This window comes from Squalius cephalus (assembly GCF_949319135.1).
Source record: "Squalius cephalus genome assembly, chromosome: 1".
NCBI lineage: Eukaryota > Metazoa > Chordata > Actinopteri > Cypriniformes > Leuciscidae > Squalius > Squalius cephalus.
This window is the reverse complement of record NC_137122.1, coordinates 18,511,974-18,533,750: the sequence shown is the minus strand read 5'-3', so window position 1 is coordinate 18,533,750 and position 21,777 is coordinate 18,511,974. Positions and strand designations below refer to the sequence as shown.

The 21,777-nt window shown below is 41.5% G+C and overlaps 1 protein-coding gene across 1 annotated transcript; it reads right to left on the bottom strand.

Moving 5' to 3' along the window:
• Positions 1 to 6,612: 6,612 nt before the first annotated feature.
• Positions 6,613 to 21,120, bottom strand: LOC307164400 (uncharacterized protein). Its single transcript, XM_079881218.1, has 4 exons — positions 20,346 to 21,120; positions 13,226 to 13,577; positions 8,014 to 9,505; positions 6,613 to 7,177 (listed from the first exon to the last, which is right to left on the bottom strand). The coding sequence occupies exons 2-4, from the start codon at positions 13,383 to 13,385 to the stop codon at positions 7,111 to 7,113; spliced, it is 1,719 nt and encodes a 572-aa protein (XP_079737344.1). The 5' UTR covers positions 13,386 to 13,577; positions 20,346 to 21,120; the 3' UTR covers positions 6,613 to 7,110.
• Between the last annotated feature and the right edge of the window lie 657 nt (positions 21,121 to 21,777).

Genomic DNA, 21,777 nt, shown 5'->3' with positions numbered 1-21,777 from the left:
TTGAAGTTACAATATACTTTACATAACCAACTAAATACTAAAAAGATATATTAATAATTGGACAATACAGCTCCTGTAGATTACCAACCTTACATATGCCCTGTAATTGATTAGTGCACCACACCAAGAATTGGCCTTTTAAAATTATAATAACAAACCTTAAAATTCTAATATATACATATAACCTATGGTAATGTACTGATAAGGGGGGGAAAGTAAAAGCTTGTACAACTCATTTCATGTAAAAAAATAAAAATAAATACTGCCTTAAAAACGTCTGTAGCGCAAGGGAATGTAGTACAAGTCATCGTCTACATTATATGATTTCACTGCATGCAAAGGCTGAAAATCATGCAGTGAGTTCACAGAGACAGCCTCGAGAGCTTCATCAGGGGACACCGCATATGCAAAGTAATGGCGGTCAAAACCTACAGTGTGCCATTTTTTTACAACAAGTTTCACATCAACATTGTTGAGGCCGATAGTTACAATAGCTTTTATCAGCCCAAACTGAGGTACTCCATCCTCTGTGCATCCCTTTGTAATGGTCATGCCTGGTCTGTACTCTGTGCCATTAACTACTACCCAATCAGGAACATAAACCTCAGTAAATGGGAGTTCTTCAAGACCCTTCACAAATTCTCCCTGAATTGCAGCAAGAAATGAGTGGTGTCCTGGTCCAAAATCTGTGTTTTTGGAGAAAACACTTTCTGTCAGTAAGCGGTAGCACAACATCATCTGATTCCTGAATGCCATAGTTTTGCAAATATTTTTAAAATTACAAACTACATGGCCCAGCTGTTTAAAGAAATTATGTCTTGCCTCAAATCGCATTGTCCAAAATTCTTTTAATGGACCAATCTTCCGAATGGCTCTTGGGTAATGGAGGAGAAAGTGGTGTTTGGGTTTCAGGTGCAGATGTGGATAAAGTTGCAAAAAAACTGCATGGTGTTCCGCAATTAGATGTTTCAGGTATATGGTGGCCTCTGTTGTGATGGAAGGGGAGAAAATGAACTCCATGCAAGAAAGGAGAAGTAGTAACAGTTCCCAGTGTTTGTTCTCTTTTGGTATTTTGTCTCCAATGATGATGGGCAAAAACCTTAAGAAGCACCACATTTGAGCAGCAGTCTGTCTCATTGCCCCGTCCGGGTTCTTAAGTTCATGTTGTCCCAGTACAGTAGGTTTATTGGAACTATCAGGAAATCCATAATCAAAACTTGTCAATCTGTAGTTCAGTGTTTCTAAACTCACAAGCCCTTCAGCCATCAAGGATGCCAAGACCAATTTGACTTCAAAAGGTCCAATTCCCTCAAGAATGTCATGCATGATGTCCGGTGCTACATTGTCAACAACACTGAAGTACTTCAAATCATTCAAGACACATTTTCGTTTGAGTCCTGTTTCTGAAGGGTTGTTGGATGACAAGTCTTCTACATAATTCTGAGCATTGCGAACCATCTCTGGGTCTTCCACAGTCTGACTCCACAAATCTTCTTTGTGCACCTTACACCAGCGACAGCAGTGGTTAGCACTGAAACTTTCTGAGTAGCCAAGGAGTGAATTCAGTCCTAAGTTGTCACCACAAACTTGTGCCACACTGATCTTAACAGTACCAGAAAATTCCGGAGTGTCAATGAGGAGTCCCCTTTCTTCTAAGTCTATAATATCGTCAGTTATACGTTGCAGAACAGAGTCAATGCCATATGTTTTAGCATCATCTGATTTATACACAGCTAACAGAAAGCATGAAGACAGAGAAGACAACATCATGGGGGGCAAACATTTGATCTGGAAGTATATCAATCCTAATTTGTGCACACCAGTTTTAGAGCCCAAGGGATTAACTGTCTCACAATCATCGTTGTACAAAAGAAGTGGGATGGAAAGCTCTTTGGAAAACAAGGAGTGGCTTTTGTAAAGCTCTCCATCATGAAAGTCTTGTAATACTCCTGCATCACGCTCTGTGTTTTGATAGTCAATAATGATTGGCATTGTTCCAGGTGTTTCAAGAACTTTTTTCAGAAGTGGACGCAATGGAATGTACTGAAATGTATCAGGTACTGCCGTCTGTTTAACCATGCCAGATGTGGAGTCATGCCGCTGACAATAGGATACCCCTGGAAAATACTCTACAACAGGCTCAATGAAACACCCCGTTTTTGTGAAGTATTTCATTTGCTTGTACTCAGATTCAAGCTCTTTTAATGGCTCAGAAGCAATTTCAAATTGAGCTTTCAAATTTTTTACTGCTCCTGTAGACCACCTACTATATCTGTAATTAAACTTGCAGTTTGTTTGACAACAAAGTTGACGGCAGAATATGTTTGAGAAGATTTAGCTCTCAACTTTGCAAGAAACAAAGCTAAACGGTTAGTTATTTCTTCTTTGTCAAAGTCATCCCACTCTTCCTCTGTCCCCACATCTTCAGTGTCTGATGTTTGCACATTAGTGGATGGAGCTGTATGTTGATGTGAAACTTCAGAAGAGGCAGATGAAAATACTTCTTTTGTTGGCCTGTCATCTGCTTGCATGTGATCTCTCAACAGATGTCTTTTGAATGACCACATGTATGCAAATGTTCTACTACAGTTGTTCTCACAGCAACAGAAAAAATTTGACGAACTGTTAATGCCATGAATGGCATTAAGATGTAAGAAATATTCTTTGTGGTTCGGAGTGGATTTTTTACATTTGAAGCATGTAAAAGGCATTGTATGTTTAGTTACTCACAGTGTGCAACTGTTTGAAATAATTGGTAAATTTTATTCTTTGGCCAATTCTTGGTATAAGTGCTGTTATGGTGGTGTCGTCAAGAAGTAGAAAGCTTTGCTGGTCAATTTCTTCCTCTGGAAAAGGGAAAATAAGAAGACAAATAAATGACTGACACTGCTTTATTTGACAATATTGGTTAGGACATCTCATAGATCATTGTTTTCTTATAATATTTTCCATCTCCCTCATATTTTCAAGCTCCCCCATTTTCCATCATCATACACCATTAACAATCATAATGTCCTCATCATATACTTAAAGGGATAGTCCACCAAATAATTAAATGGTTTCAGGTCCCATTAATCTGATTAATTAATGATTAATCTCATATTCTCCTCATATACACTTCACACTCTTGGGTGTTTGGGTTCCATTAAAGTCCATATATGTACAGAGCAATTGTATAAAAACATATATACTTTTAATATTACAAATGATATATCATTTTTATAATTCACTTCTCAATACATTCATGCTGTGTTTTGGGTGGTATGTGAATTTTCTTAACCCATTTACAGCAAAGTTACTCAACTATACCATTAGATTGCATATTATGAAATGTTTCTTAATTTTTTTTTATAAAAAAAAAAATCACTGTAATGGTGATCTTAGTTAAATGTAGGTTGTGTCTGAATATTGGTCTAGGTGTTAGAGGCCCAATATTGTTGTCTGCTGGTTAGAAAAAAACCTGGGGAAATTACAGTGTGTGTGTGTGTGTGTGTGTGTCAAATAACAATTATTATTTGAGGTGTTTTAAAATTGTCTGTTTTTGCAATAACACCACAAATTTGCAAAAATATAACTTAAATGCCACTAAAAGAAAAGATGTAGAGTTTGATTGTCAAATTATATTTATTTTAATGAACCAAATGCAGAAAAAATAATTAATTTTAAATAAAAATTAAAAAATGTGTATATAAAACCAACACCAATAAACAGAAATTAAGTTGTGTATGCATGTGTGTGCACCTCCATTTGTGTTTGTGTGGGTGTTAGGTCTCACCCCTTTTATATGCATTTGTGGCTGTTCTATACAAATGCACTCTTGCGTGTGTGTGTGTGTGTGTGTGTGTGTGTGTGTGTGTGTATGAGCAAGCATGTTTGTCCCAAAATGCATTTGTGACTCAAGGCTTTCCTTTCTGTGTGAAAATGTTCTAATTTATTCTGGATTTATAAATTAAAGATAAGAATAGAAAAAAAGAATAGAAATTCAAACAGGTTAGTAGGGACATGGTGAGAAAATTATGACCAATTTAAAACATTTTGGTGGACTATTCCTTTAAGGAGAGGTGCCATTTGAATGATTTATTATCCTTCATTATTAGTAGGCCTAAGTTCTGCTTTTCATGAAGTCAAATTAAAAAGGTTTCACTATATTAGTGATGACATTTTTTAATTGTGAGGAGGGTAAGCAACTGAGACAGGGTTTCCTTTTTCAGACTTGCTACATTATCTCTCACCTGCAAATCTGTCGATTAATGTTTCAAGGTTCCACTTCTGAAGCGTTTCCCTTACATATGAATCCATAGCATCCTGTGTAAAAAAAAGTTTAGTTAATATAAAGTGAATTAACAAAAATAAAGCCTATTGTCACTAACCTACTATAAATTCACTGTAAAATCACAGCTGTAGGCCTAATTTTACAGTATGAGCTCCTGCAATGGCCATGTATTGTGGTAAATGACCTCCATTTAAAATGTCCTTTTACTGTTATGTGTCATTTAAAAAGTAATACATGTTATTATAAAGGAATAAAGTCTCAACCAATCGTCATTTTATTTAATGGGCATGTGGTGATCTGAAAAGTGTTGTAACTTAACTGGCAACGGTGTAATAACTTAACGTTACTATCTTATTGAGTCATATTTTATAACTTTTAATCTTTATAGAGTTGTCTAGATAAAATGTTTAATTAGGGTGTCCATATTTCGGGGTGGGGGAATGTGCTTTTAAACGGGAACACGGGAAATTTCTCGGTAAATCGTTTGTGAATTTAGATTTGGGCTCTTTTTTTAACGCAGTTCAGGAGCCATGTGCCACTGTTGACAAGCCGTGGTGCATTTTGACCAATGTTTTGCGTTAAGTACATGACCGACCGAACAATGGTGCGAGAAGGCGCGATCTAACGTTAAAGCAATGCAAAAACGCACACAATGAATGGTCCCGGCCGCAAGCATTTTTTTAGGTCCAAACAGACATGTCCGGGAAAAAGAGGACGTATGGTCACCCTAGTTAAACACTTTGTAGTATTTTAAATTCACACTGTAGTTGGATAAAACAAGTAAACATTTACGCTACAATGTAGCAGCTAGGCCTTTATATAACTCAGCATAACTTTACCTTCTTCCTGTAAGTGACTGCGACACTGGATGGATGGACCAGGCTTCCGCTGGGTCTTGAAGCCGAGCGCGTCGGTTAATATATGAAAATATGAATAACTTTCCCAAAAAGAATTGGAAAGAACATAGAAAGTTAGGAAGACTATCACAACCGAGTATTAAGATATTGGCTGCCTGGCTATTGCCATATTGGTGTCGTTAGTCGCAGATAGCGGATAAAGCAGTCAACTGGGAGATATAAACATGGAAATAATTGGCTGAACATTTAAAAAAAAAAAACTACAATAATACTATGTAAGAGCTTAAAGTCACTTTATAACGAAAAAAATAACATGTATACAATATGCATTCTGTATAGTGTAAAATTAACTCACCCATGTATCTTCTGTTCTGTGACTGTTAGCTGCTGCGGTCAACCGTTGAAATTTGAAATTTAACCCAATGGGCTGCGTTGTTATAGAAACAACCCAATAAATGTTCCGAATAACCCAACAGAACGACCCAATATTTTTAACCCAGCTATTGGGTACACAAAATAACCCAACGTTTTTTAGAGTGTATAAGAGACATGTATCAGCAGAGCGAAGGGTGCGGGATTGACAAGCGTTAACTTCCTTGTAGGCGGGTATTCTGTTGAAGTTTAAAACCATTGGATCTGCCTAGAGTCACTCTGGATCTGCCATAACCAATCGCTAACTTTTGGTCGTGACATAACCCTACAACTCAAACTAATGCATGACATCAACGCCATCGTTCTCAGCCACTCCGGAGAAAACCAAATAATACATCACAATCCCAGACGTAGTACTGAAGGGAAATAAAATTGAGCGGAAATACACAGGAGGGCGGAGCCAGGCTAACATAATTTGGCCGCATCCTACCTATCAGATCTCCTCACCCCATACCTGCAATCCCGCACCCTTCGCTCTGCTGATACATGTCTCTTAGCAGTCCCCACATCTCGGCTTCGCTCCATGGGTGACAGGGCCTTTAGTGTGGCAGGTCCTAAACTGTGGAATGCCCTGCCGCTTGAGATGCGCCAAAGCATAAGTATATCCACTTTTAAAACTAAGTTAAAGACACATTTTTTTTTAGCTTAGCTTTCCTGTCAGCCCCGTGATTTTGATTTTCACCTTGTGCTCAGTGTACTCCTGTATGCCCTTGGCTTTTTATGTTCCTTGTATGTAATCTATGTCCAATTTGATTGTACTGTTCGTACTATCGGTGAATTCAATCATGGATGTAGCTGCATTGTGTTTTAGTAGTTCTTTGTATTTCCTTGACTCCAATTTGTGTCCTTGGGTACCTTGAAAGACACTTTTCTAAATCAAATTTATTATTATTATTATTATTATTATTATCATATCAAGGGTGAAACTGTTAATAATGTAGACAGACAGCAATCTCATTCAATGTCAGTCATGTGTGTGGTAAAAATATCAATTATTAGGCATTTAAAAGCTCTGTTGATAAAAATGTAAAATAACAATGAGTCATTGATAAAATGAGTAATAAGTTTAATCAATCATTTTTTGAAGCAAATACAAACATTAAGTAAAAGTGAATGAGACAGATCTCTCTCTTTACTGACTGATAAGAGCCAAAGCATCTCAAGAGAAAAAGAGAAGAAAAGAGTCCAGTTTCAAAGGTACATGAGAGTATATCTTGCATTTGCTTGGAAGAGTAGAAGCAGAAGAGAAGCTGAGTGATACAAATTCATTTAGAATACAAATCTGTTTCTCTCCTTTCATGCATTTCTGACAGACTGAATCTCTTGTTACAGTGTTGTAATATTACGAATGAATCTTCTCCTTTGAGAGAATCTTCAGGTGTTTCTTCAGGACTGATGCTCAATGAAACTGTTTACCTCACTGATCACAGTTAAATGGTCTTTCTTCAGAATGAGAAGATGTGATTTCAGAGCGAAAGCCTGAGCCGCTTCTTCCCAGTGTGAACTCTCATGTGAATCTTCAGACTTGATTTACATGTGAAGCGTTTTTTACACTGAGGGCAGGAGACAGATTTTTTGGCTTCTGTTTTTCCTTTCTTGTTCACGTCCATCAGGTCTAAAAGAAACATTACATCAAGTGAGATTTCAAATGAGAGACAAAAGTGAAATGAAAAGTGAAGCTCAAAGTCAAGATCACTGATGAGTTCAATAGTCATTTTAATCCCATCATATCTGGTCATCAACTGCTGTGCACTATTATGGTCTATTTTAATATCATGAAGATGATTTGTGTTATAAATCACTAGTTTGGTCATGGAACTCTAGATCTGTAAGCAATCACATCATTTCCAACACCTTTCTAACATTAACAGTCTACAGAGGAAGAATCTGGAAGCTTCTCGTCTCTGTATTCTTGATAAGCACCAGAGCAAATACAAAAACATGAACTGCTGTTAGAAAGCATGAAAATACTGTTTGACGTTTTATCTTCACCATAATAAGCAGTGTCAGAAAGAGAAAGTTGCACAGCACTGCTGTGTATATTGCTTTATTTCTGCTTGTTTTGACATGAGCGCCACCTACTGTCAGAGAGTGATTTTGCAGTGCTCTGAACAGACAAATCACAAGTCAAAATCAAACTTTTTTCAACACATTCATGTTGGGTTGAACACGAGTTAATAGAAACCAATCAAACAACAAAATGTCCGTTGCTCATCGTGGCTGATAAGAAACTAATGAATGAATGAGGCATTTATATAGCGCTACTATTTACTACTGTACACACCAAGTGCTTTACAATCACATAAGGTGTCGGCCTCATTCACAACCTGAATGATTCAACAGCAGCCACAGTGAAACAGCGCCAACTATAGGTGGAGAAGAGATATTTGACTGTGACTAACTTACACAGAAGAGATTTTGTTTCTCAGCACATAAAGATGAACTACTTACTGTGATCTCAGACTGTGGTGATGTGGTTTCTCCACTGCATGGATCTTCATGTGTCTCTTCAGCTGACTTTTAAAAGAGAAAATCTTTCCACACTGATCACACGTGTGCGGCTTCTCTCTGCTGTGGATCCTCTCATGTGATTTCAGAGATGATGGTCGACTGAATCTCTTGTCACAGTGTGAACACTTGTAAGGTTTTTCTCCAGTGTGAATTATCTCGTGCTGTTTTAAACATTGCGCTGTAATAAAAGTCTTCTCACACTCAAAGCACATGTACTCTCTCACACAAGTGTGAGTTTTCTGATGTCTATGTAAAGAATTCTGCAGTGAAAAACTCTTTCCACACACAGAACATGAATGTGGCTTCTCCTTTGTATGAACTGTCAGGTGTCTCTTCAGGCTTGATGACTCAATAAATGTTTTTCCACACTGATCACATGTGAACGGCTTCTCTCCAGTGTGAACTCTCATGTGACTTTTAAGGTGTGCTGATCGGCTGAACATCTTCCCACATTGATCACATGAGAACGGCTTCTCTCCAGTGTGAACTCTCATGTGAATCTCAAGACTTTGTTTGGTTGTGAAACTCGATCCACATTGATCACATATAAATGGATTTTCTCCTGTGTGAACTCTCATGTGAATCTCAAGACTTTTTTTGTATGTGAAACTCTTTCCACACTGATCACACGTGTGCGGTTTTTCTCCAGTGTGGATCATCTCATGTCTTTTCAGAGATGCTGACACACTGTATCTCTTGTCACAGTGTGAACACTTGTAAGGTTTTTCTCCAGTGTGAATTCTCTCGTGCTGTTTTAAACAGGTCACTGTAATAAAAGTCTTCTCACACTCAAAGCACATGTACTCTCTCACACCAGTGTGAATTTTCTGATGTCTATGTAAATATTCCAGCAGTGAAAAACTCTTTCCACACACAGAACATGAATGTGGCTTCACCTTCGTATGAACTGTAAGGTGTTTCTTCAGGTTTGATGACTCAATAAATGTTTTCCTGCACTGATCACATGTGAACAGCTTCTCTCCTGTGTGAACTCTCATGTGAATCTTAAGAGATGTTTTGTCTGTGAATCTCTTTTCACACTGTTCACACATGAACGGCTTCTCTCCGGTGTGGATCCTCATGTGAACATTAAGGGATGATGATTGACTGAAACTCGTCCCACACTGGTCACATGTGAACGGCTTCTCTCCAGTGTGAACTCTCATGTGAAGCTCAAGATGATGTTTGGCTGTGAAACTCTTCCCACATTGATCACATGTGAACGGCTTCTCTCCAGTGTGAACTCTCATGTGAATCTCAAGACTTTGTTTGGCTGTGAAACTCTTTCCACACTGAGTGCAGGTGAAAGATTTCTTGTCTTTTCTTTTCTTTAAAAATGTATTCTTAGTCTTTGAGTGACTTTGAGGCTTGACATGATGTTCCTCCTCCACTTCACTCAGTTCTTCACTCTCCTCACTCTCTTCCATTAGCTCTGAAATGAAAGAAAAAAAAAGTTTAATTACATTTCCAGCACATCTGTCACGTTTAGTGTTTGTCTTCATGTTATGTTTGCCTGTGACACCCAGTTTCCCCAGGTGTTTCTTTGATTTAAGCCATCACCTGATTCGTTAATTAGTCGTTATGAGTTCATTTGAAATCGAAAGCAGCTATCTGTCATTGAGTTTCATATTTTTATAGTATAATCCCACTGCATTCCCAACAACATAAATTATGCCTTCGTAGAGCATTTTTAAGGAAAATACCATCAGGGGACACACACTGCAAGTGCATCATCAAGAAAAGTGTGTTTCTCACAGCGCATATCCTGTGCAATGAAGCCTGTGATTCAACCTTTTGAACTTTATGAATGTAATGAATGAGTACACACACAACGCCAGTAAATTAGCTTAAAAAGGGAAATATATATAATTAATTATGACAAGTTATAAGTTTGTGTATATATTTTATCAACTCTTAAGAAAGAGCATGCATACAGACTCTAATCTCTTAAAGTCCCCGTGAACCGGAAGTTGCAAACGACTTTTCTCCAGTGTTATGACGTATTTCCAAGTGAAAGGGAATATTGAACAGAGGTTAAGCATTTTCAACCCAAGCCGTCAAACTTACGCCATTCCAGACCGGAAGTAACTTTTCAGACTTTGATTAAAGATAACCACGACAAACCAATTTTTTTTCTGTGTATTAACTGGCACGGATTAATTGTTCACCACAAAACTAGTAATATGCGCTAACAAAGTAAATAGAGTCAATTTTGATTTCAAGGGGACTTTAAAGGCTACATGAAATCAAAATTGACCCTATTTACTTTGTTAGCGCATATTACTAGTCTTGTGGTGAACAATTAATCCATTTAACCACTCTTCAAACCGTCAGTCTGCTATGAGCGAGAGATGCAGAGGAGGAGCGCTAAAGTAAAACCCTGCCCTCTGTTCAATATTCCCTTTCACTGGGAAATACGTCACAACACTGGAGAAAAGTCGTTTGCAACTTCCAGTTCATGCGGACTTTAATATGTGTGATTAACCCTTTCCATTCCAGCTAGTACTTTGTAATGTTGTTAGAATTCAGTTTTAAAGGAACATTCCGACTTTTTGGGACTTTAGCTTATTCACCATATCCCCCAGAGTTAGATAAGTCCATACATACCTTTTTCATCTCCGTGCGTTCTGTAACTCTGTTTGACGCACCCACCGCTAGCCTAGCTTAGCACAAAGACTGGAGGTAAACGGCTCCAGCTAGCATACTGCTTAGAGCACTGCACGGGGCAAAACATCCAGCCCTAACTGAGACCTGGCCCGTTGTGTTCAAGCCCTAACAATTATGCCCACAAATATTAATACAGACTGTCCATTACAGAGAAGCATAAGCATGCAGTAGAGCAGTGGTTCCCAACCTTTTTCCTTGGGGCCCCCCCATGTACACTTTTTTTGTCAATCGATTGTCGAGTTCACGCGCGTGATCATAGGTAACTAAACCAATGCGCGTGAACTCGACAATCGACTACTGTGGACTTCGACCGAAAACAGGATGTAAATACAGGTATGTGCGCTGACTGAAATAACATCATTTTTATTCATATCTTTCACATCTACTGCAGTCAGATTTACCCGTGTTCACTCTGAAGGAATCACTCACATTAGCTGTGCACTTGTAATGACACATCAAAGATGTTAAGAGGCTAAAAGCAGGTTTAAAACTTGCCCCATTTAAGTCAACAGGGTGCAAATTTTAAAAAGAGGATAACACGGTGTAGGCAACACCGATTTTTGTCGTTGTTCTCTGTATTGACAGCACTCCAAATTTACAAAAAAATGAGCTCAATGTTAAAATTGACCGGAGTTCTCCTTTAAGTGCACTTAAAACTTTGTTGGTCTTTCTTAGTATTTCTCAGCTTTCCACTGTTATCGGTTGAGGAGAATGTTATATTTATTTTACTTATTCCTTTTTTTATTCTTTGTCCTTTACCTTTTTTGTTATTATTATTACTTATACCTGTTTATTTATTTGTTTGGTTGTTTACTTATTTTCTTTTTTAAGAAAAAAAAAACATATTCAGTGACCATAACTCGTTAGTCAGCTAGAACAATTAAAGGGGTGGTTGATTATGATTTCATTCTCTAACTTTAGTTAGTGTGTAATGTTGCTGTTTGAGCATAAACAACATCTGCAAAGTTGCAACACTTAAAGTCCAAAGCAAAGGGAGATATTTGCTTTTAAAGAAATAGTTTTTTAAGGACTACAACAAACGGCTGGTATGGATTACACGACATTCCACACGGGTTAGTGACATCACCAACCCTAAAATGTACATAATCCCCGCCCCCGGGAACACGCAGTCCATGTTAAGAAGAGGAAAAGTTGTTGTAGTCGAGCACATTTGTGAGTCAGCTCAAACTGTAGCATCCGTCTTTTCACATGCAATAGAAAGTCACTCTGTGTGCATGTCACAACAGTTCCTATACAGAGATTTATAGATTATCATGACAGAATATGCTAATTGAAGATAGATAACTCCACATCAGCAACATAAATTCATCAACTAAGCATTCAGAGACGTCCAGTTGCATTCTACATGTCACTTCTTCTTGAGTCTCCCTATATTTGTCTGACTCAATTTAAACATAAAAGGCAGAACAGTTTCTGTCATTGTAGTGTGTGTGTCAGCGTGAGGTAGTCGGAGCTGCTAACACACACACACACACACACACACACACACACACACACACACACACACACAGGAGCTCTTGAAGCTCCGCCCTCTTTGTCGGGAGCAGCAGCTCATTTGCATTTAAAGGGCCAGACACAAAACGGTGCTTTTTTGCTAACTCTCAAAGAGTGACTTTAACATGTTATATAAAAACATCTGTGAGGTATTTTGAGCTAAAACTTCACACACACACTCTGTCACATCAGAGATCTATTTTACATCTTGTGAAAAGGGATACATTACCACCCCTTTAATTTCTAGAGAGGAGCATTTTGATAATTATATGCACCACATTACATATGCATTATAATTTTTATGTTAAATATTTAATGCATGTTTAAATAAATCAGTAAAGTTTTTATGACAGCCACCATTTAAATGTTTATATTTAAAGTGGAAATATGATTATGTAATTGTTACGTTAGTATAACTTTATTATTATAAAAAACATCCTTGAATGTAATTTAAGTGTTTTATACAAATCAGTAAATGTTAACCTTCAATATTAAAGTAATGTAGTAACAACTGACTCCTATGTGTAGTTTAGAACATTATTTGAGAGATTTTCTTTCCTTGAGAACATTTGCCATGTACTTTATCTGATATATACAGTATATCCAAAACAATCAATATCGAATCAAATCGCAAGCTTGTGAATAGAAATCGAATCGAATCGTGGAAATTGTGTCAATACTCAGCAAACTATATTGAAAAATGTCAAAATGTTTGATAAGATGGTTGCAATAAAATGGCAGTTATAAATGTAAAATAAAACAGCTAAAATATTTAGTTGGACCTGTGGTTGACAATCAATACAACAGTTTCTCAAACCTCCCTTTACGGACCATTTTCTGAAAACAAACAAAAAAGAAAATATTCTTCTATGTCATAGTTGACCCGTTTGTCCAAAAGTGAAGAAGTGCTTGAATGTTTCTAACATGAATGTTCTTCAGCATCATGAATGAATGAAGAATAAACACCAACCTCTTTGTTCTTCAGGATCTTCAGTGTGTTTCATTCTGCAGGGTTCTGGATCACTCATGTTCTCACTTTCCTCTTTAATAAACTCAGTCTTTACAGATATCAACTCTTCCTGATGCATTGTGCTCGTCTTCACTTGTAGCTGATGGGAATATTCCAGCATTTATTGGAGAATTACAGTGGGAGGAGCTTCACTGACCATGTGCCTGTTGTGGGAAGAGCTTCACTGATGATGTGATTGTTGTGGGAGGAGCTTCACTGATGATGTGATTGTTGTGGGAGGAGCTTCACTGATGATGTGATTGTTGTGGGAGGGGCTTCACTGATGATGAATTTCACTGTAGGAGAAGCTGATCTGCAAAAATCAAAGTTATCAGTTTCTTAGTTTATTTTAATACTAAATGTAAGCATTTATGTCTGTATCTCTATATAGCAACCAACAATTACCCTCAGTCTATACACACCAATGAAATGAGCTTTAAGTGTCAATTTACAGGAGATCTGAAGACATCAGCATAATAAATGAGGTGAAAACAGGAACTATTGTCATGAAATAAAGAGTGTTCTCTTTCATAGGTTCACTCAACGCTGCGGATAGCGCAGTGGGATATTCTCTGAATGTGCCGATTGTCTGAAGCCCTATAGAATCACGCCAATTCATTGGCTGATGGCGCTCGCGCAGTCTGGCTCCGCCCCGACGCTCTTACGTCGCATCATTACATATTCGCGCGCGCGCCATCTGTCCTCAGATTTCTCTGCCTTCAGAACGAAGCGGTCACGTTGCCCTTCGCTCTTGATTTTTCTAAGCTCATACGACTTCTGGATTATTCTCGGCGCTTCTGCGACTGTTCAAGCGGAACTCTGTTTCTCCTTACGGTGAAGTTGCCATGGAATACCGACGCTGTTCTCCGCCATGTGCTCGTTACATCGCTAACGACGACCCGCACAGTAAGTGTGTTAAATGTTTGGGTTTTTCACATGCGCGCGAGGCAGTCATAGGATCGTCTAAATGCGGTTTTTGAGAGGGAATCATTCGTCCCCCCCTGTCGCGCTCCCGAGGCCTCTCGAGGATCCGCGACTTGGGGTTCGGATGTAGAGCTTGAGGATGTGGAGTTCGAGCAGACGAGCCCCGCTCTTTCTCTCCCTCCCTCCCCTCGGCACGCGCGAGGCATGCCAGTCGAATTTTCATATGATTATTTGCGCCCCAGCCCGGGAGCACGCGACGCGGTTTCTTTCGGGCTGGAGGATGTACTTTTTACCGAGGCTTCCGACTCCGAGGATTTCGGGCCTACTCTCGCCGACGAGGTTATCCCGCCTAGCGGCCAGGAAGCGCAGCCTACTGCGGCCTACGCGGAGCTCGTTGATGTACTTTCGCGCGCTACGGAGAAGCTCGCTATTGATTGGCCCGACGAGCCCCGCGAATCTCAGTCGTCGAAACTCGACGAGAGACTTCTCAGTGGCCCTAATTCTAGGCCTCAACGGAGAAAGCTGCCATTTTTCAGTGATCTGCATCACGAGATTTCCAGATCCTGGAAGCAGCCTTTCTCTGCGCGCCTCACTAATGCGGCAGCTGCTGATTTCACCAACCTAGTAGGTTCTGTGGAACAGGGCTATTCCGCCGTTCCGGCGATTGAGGAGACTTTAGCCGACCATCTTGCTCCGTCCTCTGCGCCGTCCTGGAAATCGCGCCCCCTCCTCCCCTCTAAAGCATGTAGGACTACCTCCTCCCTAATTGGGAAATCCTACATGGCGGCTGGGCAGGCAGGCATGTCCCTGCACACTATGGCCATTCTTCAGGCCTACCAAGCAGACGTCCTGAAGGAAATGGACGAGGGCGATGGCATGACCCCTGAAGCAGTCAAGGAGCTTCGTAAGGCTACGGATTTAGCCTTAAGAGCCACCAAACATACAGCACGTGCTATAGGTCGCTCTATGGCTGGTTCCGTTGCGGTGGAGCGCCACTTGTGGCTTAATCTCACGGAGATCCGTGACAAGGAGAAGGTTTTCCTCCTGGACGCCCCCATTTCTCAAACAGGTTTGTTTGGTGAGGCGGTCAACACAGTGGTTGAGAAATTCCGCTCCTCCAAATCCCAATCGGCAGCGTTCAGACAGTTCATGCCCAGGAGGGCTAGGGAACCTTCTGCTCCCTCCCCTGTTCGACCCAGAGAACGTCCCTCTTTTAGACCGGAGTTCTCTTCCAGGAGGAGCGAACCGGTGCATCCCCCACCTACCACGGTTTGGGGAGCCCGCGGTCGCCCGTTTCCCCGTCAACGGCCTCACAAGCGCCTCCAGATGAAGCGGTCCGACAAACCGACCGCTCCGGCGGCCCAGAACCGTTCCTGACCCTCCGGTCGGAAAAAGGAGAGCTCCTCTGCTTCCTCAAGGTTGGGACAGACCGCGCAAGCGTTTCTGCCCACCTCCCAGCTCTCCTTTCCTTGCCCTGTCACCTTCGCCACTCAGAGTGTCTCGAAGTGCAGGCCATTTTTCACCATCTCGACTCAGCCCGGCGCGGGAGGAAGGAGACGCTTTTTGCTTTCTCCCCTCACCCCCGACACTCTCTATAACTGCCGGTCGCATCCTCGGAGGCACTTTTCGCTTTCCTCCGGAACAGGCGGACCTGGTCACCATGACCCCAGCATCGATGCCTCCCATCACGTGCCAGGACGCCAAGGGCTCTCCTGCACGGTCAGCTTCTCTACCCCACGAACGTCAACACGGCACCCTCACTCAGGTATGTCGTCTGCATTACAACATCCCTCTTCCTCTCTCACATTTCTTTCAAGAGTGGGAGCGCTTACCAGGGGTATCGTCTTGGGTTCTTCGCACAGTTCGGTTCGGCTACACTCTTCAGTTTTGCCGCAATCCCCCTTGTTTCAACGGGGTCTTTCCTACCGTAGTAGACAGCGCCACTCAGGCTTCTGTACTTCAGCAGGAAATTTCATCCCTCCTTCTCAAAGGAGCGATAGAAGAGGTTCCTTCAGGGGAAACCGAACGGGGCTTTTACAGCCGCTATTTCCTGGTCCCGAAGAAGGGCGGCGGTTTGCGTCCCATACTGGACCTCCGCCGACTGAACTTCGCCCTTTACAAAGGGAAATTCAAGATGTTGACGCTGAAAGCTATCATATCTCAGATTCGGCCAGGGGATTGGTTCGTGACAGTAGACCTAAAGGATGCTTACTTTCACATCCAGGTTGTACGGCGACACAGGCAGTTCCTCAGGTTCGCCTTTGGAGAAAGAGCGTTCCAGTACAGGGTCCTTCCATTCGGCCTCGCTCTGGCCCTGAGGACATTCACGAAGTGTATGGATGCAGCTCTGGCCCCATTGCGGCTCCAGGGCATCCGTATTCTAAATTACCTGGACGATTGGCTCATTTTAGCCCAATCCAGGGAGTTAGTGACCCACCACAGAGACATCGTCCTGAGTCATATCCAGTCTCTCGGTTTGAGGTTGAACTCGGAGAAGAGTGTTCTTGCTCCGGCTCAGTGCACCGTTTTCTTGGGAGTGAACATGGATTCCGTTCTCATGCAGGCCCGATTGGCTCCTGCACGGATTTCCAGTCTGACGACATGCGTGGCCCGTTTTTCGCTAGGCCACCATGTGTCTGTGGGCACTTGCCGCAGGATGCTGGGCCTTATGGCCGCGGCCTCCTCCGTGCTACCGCTGGGCCTGCTCCACATGAGACCTTTCATGTGGTGGATGAAGCTCTCAGGGGTTCGGCCCTCCGGGCCAACCCTTCGCCTACTGAAGGTATCGCGCAGTTGCTTTCGAGCCCTGTCAGTTTGGCGGGACCCTCTTTTTCTTCAAAAAGGGGTCAGCATGGGTGCGGTATTTCGTCGCCAGATGATTACGACGGATGCCTCTCTCACCGGCTGGGGAGCAGTTTTCGAGGGCAGACCAGCATGTGGCGTCTGGACTGGCGAGACTCTCTCTTGGCACATCAACTGCCTGGAGTTAAGAGCCGTTTTTCTGGCTCTGCATCATTTTCTCCCTCTTCTGGAGGGACACCATGTAATTGTCAGGACAGACAACATGGCAGTGGTGTCTCATGTAAACCGACAGGGGGGTTCTCGGTCACGCACCCTGTACAGGCATGCGCGTCACCTTCTCCTGTGGTCTCAGAGCAGATTCCTTTCTCTGAGAGCAGTTCATGTCCCAGGGATTCTGAACCTCGCAGCAGACTTTCTGTCGAGGCAGAAACTCAGATCGGGAGAATGGATGTTGAACCGCCAGGCAGTGGCCCTGATCTGGGAGGTTTTCGGAGAAGTGGAAGTGGACCTCTTTGCATCTCAAGAGTCGTCCCAATGCCCGCTTTGGTTCTCCCTGAGTCCCCCGGCTCCATTAGGGATAGATGCGTTCGCTCACCCTTGGCCAACGCGGAAACTCTATGCCTTTCCGCCCATCAAACTGATCCAGGCGGTCTTGGCCAGAGTGAGAGAGAGCGGAGTCCGCCTCCTCCTGGTAGCTCCGTTCTGGCCGTCCCAGCCATGGTTTTCGGAGCTAATTCCTCTGCTGGAATCTTCCCCCTGGAAGATCCCGGTCAGGGAGGACCTGCTGTCCCAACTGCAGGGCAGGATATGGCATCCTCGCCCGGACATGTGGAAGCTGTATGTTTGGCCGATCAGAGGCTGTTAGCATTAAGTTCTGATCTCCCATCTGACGTTCAGGAGACCATTGCGAGTGCTAGAGCCCCTTCTACAAGGAGGCTATATTCTTCCAAATGGAAGGTGTTTGAGACATGGTGCTTAGCACATGATAGGAGTCCAGTTAACTGCCCTGTTGGTTCAGTATTGGAATTCCTGCAGGAGAAGTTTGCTTCTGGAGCAGCTGCTACCACTCTCAGAGTTTATGTCGCAGCTATTGCAGCGCATAGGGAATCGGACGAGATTCCCCTGGGGAAACTAAGGTTAGTTTCGGCCTTCATGCGTGGGGTTAAGCGCCTGAAACCGGCTCGCTCCCCTAGAGTTCCCTCATGGGACCTTTCTGTTGTCCTAGAGGGTTTGACGAAGGCTCCCTTTGAGCCCTTAGAGTCAGCTCCGGAGCGGATTCTGACTCTCAAGGTTTCTCTTTTGTTGGCTTTGTCATCATTAAAGCGTGTAGGAGACTTACAAGCTCTTTCTGTTAGCGAGTCTTGCTTGGACTTTGCTCCTGGCTTGGTCAAGGTTTCCTTGAGGCCGAGACCAGGGTATGTTCCCAAAGTTCTTTCCACAACTTTCCGCTCGCAGGTGGTTAACCTTAACGCTTTCCACCCTCCTCCATTTTCTTCTGAGGAAGATAGGAAGCTTAACTTGCTCTGCCCAGTTCGTTCTCTTAAGATATATGTAGACCGCTCAGGCGGTTGGAGGAAATCTAACCAGCTTCTGGTTTGCTTCGGTGCTGGCCGCCGTGGGCTTGCTGCATCAAAGCAGAGGATTTCTCACTGGGTTACAGAAGCTATCTCGTTGGCTTACGAGGTGCGTGGCTTTCCTTCAGCTCTTAGCATTAGAGCACATTCCACCAGAAGTGTGGCATCTTCTCAAGCTCTTTTTAGAGGAGCACTTTTGGAGGACATTTGTGTTGCGGCAGGCTGGTCCTCTCCGCACACTTTTGTAAGGTTCTATAGTTTGGATCTTGACATGACCCCGGGTTCCCAGGTTCTTTCTGTTTGAACTCCTCTTGGTCGTTGTCTATTTTTGTACCAGTCATGGAAAGCGCTCTAGCTTGGCGAGTTTGGTAGTCCGTTCCCACTGCGCTATCCGCAGCGTTGAGTGAACCTATGAAAGAGAACGTCTCTGGTTACTTGCGTAACCTATGTTCTCTGAATAGGGAACGAGACGCTGCGTTAGCTGCCAAGCTCCTCGCGCTGCTGACAGTTTTCTTTTCGGCAGAGAAATCTGAGGACAGATGGCGCGCGCGCGAATATGTAATGATGCGACGTAAGAGCGTCGGGGCGGAGCCAGACTGCGCGAGCGCCATCAGCCAATGAATTGGCGTGATTCTATAGGGCTTCAGACAATCGGCACATTCAGAGAATATCCCACTGCGCTATCCGCAGCGTCTCGTTCCCTATTCAGAGAACATAGGTTACGCAAGTAACCAGAGACGTTTTCAGCAGATCTGTTAATATTGATGAGCCTCAGACTATCAACACTCTTTCAACAAGCCATTCAGGATCATCAGCAGATCATCTCACTTTATTCTGAGTGTTTGCTGTTAGAAACACATTATTTGAGTCAGGGTAGATGATAAAAGACTATAAAACTGCTCTACTGAAAGATGATACAGTTATTTCTCTCAATATGACATGAATAAAAACTCAATAACACAAAAACAAACACTAATGCCACTCATCTTCAACCACTACAGCTACATGACTATGAACTGAAACATGGTTTGATTTTATAACATTCATTGTATTAAGGTAATTAGATCTCTAACACGTAACAGTTTTTATGTGCAGAGACTGACAATCATCAATGACAATTAGATGATTATCTTTGCTTAATGTTGCGAACAGCAGCTAAGCTAATTACAGACATGGACAAAATTGTCGGTACCCTTGGTAAATATGAACAAAAAAGCTGGTGAAAATAAATCTGCATCATTAATCCTTCAGATCCTTTATTTAAAAAAAAAAAAAAAAAAAAAAAAAAAACACAAAAATCGAACTTTTCATTGAAGTAAACAAATTTAAAATGGGGAGGGGGTCACATTGTGAAATAATTGTTTTTCTCTAATACACGTTGGACACAATTAATGGTACCCTTAGAAATAATTTTGAGTAAAATATCTCTGAAGTATATTCCCATCCATTTACATTTTTAGCACAACAGGGTGACTAGTAGGGATGCACCGAGCCCGATACTGAGCTCATGTACTCGTAAAAATGCCCCGATGCAACAGCCGATACCAGGCAGCGTGTGTACAGTGTTTATGTCCAGACAAAGAAACACTGACAACAGAAATTATAATGGGGATAAAAAAGAAGGCTGTCTATGAAGGTAAATGTATCTTATCAGTGTAATATTACTATTGTTAATAGGTTTTATCCTCACTAGCTTGTTTGTTATACCAGTTAATCTAGGTATGTCCCAAAACCATATGAAACAATAACAATCTTTGACTTAAAATATATGTTATGCTTACCCTCCTGTGGAAGCTTCTGGATCCTTCTTGTCCCGGTCAGTAAGATAGGCTTCTACTGCCTTTTATATTGCTATAAGACTTTCTTTGTAGAGCTGAAGTAAGACTGAAAACTTTTTGTCTTTATAAAATAAAGGTTTATTTAAACAAAAGAGAAAAATACTGGTTACACAATGATCAATTCTTGTAGCAAAATATCAAAAGGTTACAGATTATAGTACTTCAGCTTATCCATTTTTACGGCAGCAGTCCTATGTTTTACAAAGAGCTACTTCCCTATAAGCAGTCCAAGCGATAAATCTGTTAAAAATTAAGCTATCAAGCTTTCGAGTCAAAAAAGCCAAAAAAATAACAGCAAGGCGTTCTGAGCAATAAAAAGAAAAAAGATCTAGAAGAGAGAACTAACTCTCACTAGATAGAGATGCACACAAAAAAATGAACACCAATGCACACACTTGTCATATGCATTTACAGACATACTTAAACTAAACTTGCACTTCCTCTTAAGCTGTGCAAGTAACGAAATCTTGTGACTTAGGTGCGGGGAACAGGAACTTAGTCTTCCATGGCTACAGCTAGAACATCCTCTTGCGTCACTCTTGGCCTTAGGCCTGTATGGTCGTTCTTCCTTCCTTTGCGCTTGTAACGTGTCTGTGTTAAGCAATCTCTGGAGCTGCTAATATTCTCATGTGTGTGTATGTGTGTATTTGGAGGTCCACAATTAAAAAATTCCCCCACAGAATCGATCCAGAATAGTTGGAGAGAGAATCGCGATCCGAGTACACATTTTTTTCCCCACCCTTAATTTTAATGAAGAAGCTGGATAATGTTCAGGTTAGTAATAAAATAAGTTGTGAATTAGCATCAGTTACTTTACAATAGACAGACAAACAGGCATAAATGCTTAGATGTGTCTTTTAGTATTAAAACAAGCTCAGTAACTGATATATTTAGATTTTTGCAGATCAGGGGGCTGTTCCATAAACCAAGATTAGAGTATAAGCCAGGCTTATTTCGGTTAGTCAGGCTTATTGTCGGTGGATTCTGTTTCATAAAGCAAACTTAAAATAGTTCAAACTCAGTTACCCTGGCAACTTATGCTGGGAAACTAGCCTGATCCAGGGCAGGCTAACTGTCAGGCTAAGCCTCAGCTGTTACACAGATCCTCTAACAATGACCAACAAGAACACAATGATATTACCACTGACACTCTCTCATACCATTATTGGACTTTATTAACCACTATTAGTCCAAAAATAAATACACAGTATACAGAAAATAAACTTAAATAAGGCTACAATGATAAATTAGACAATATAGACCTATATATATATATACACAGGTTTTCTTTTTTTACTGGCTGAATGTTTTGTGCCCAAGATTTAATTAGATTGTTTTAAAGATTTATGAATACATTTCTCTCTGGTTTTGTTTG

What these genes read in the sequence shown, in the direction of transcription:
- LOC307164400 (XM_079881218.1), bottom strand. Translation starts at nt 13,385, where the DNA reads ATGCTGGAATATTCCCATCAGCTACAAGTGAAGACGAGCACAATGCAT. An exon ending in AGATCCTGAAGAACAAAGAG is followed by an intron (nt 9,506 to 13,225) that starts GTTGGTGTTTAT and finishes CTTTCATTTCAG; the next exon opens with AGCTAATGGAAGAGAGTGAG. An exon ending in CACCACAGTCTGAGATCACA is followed by an intron (nt 7,178 to 8,013) that starts GTAAGTAGTTCA and finishes TGTTTCTTTTAG; the next exon opens with ACCTGATGGACGTGAACAAG.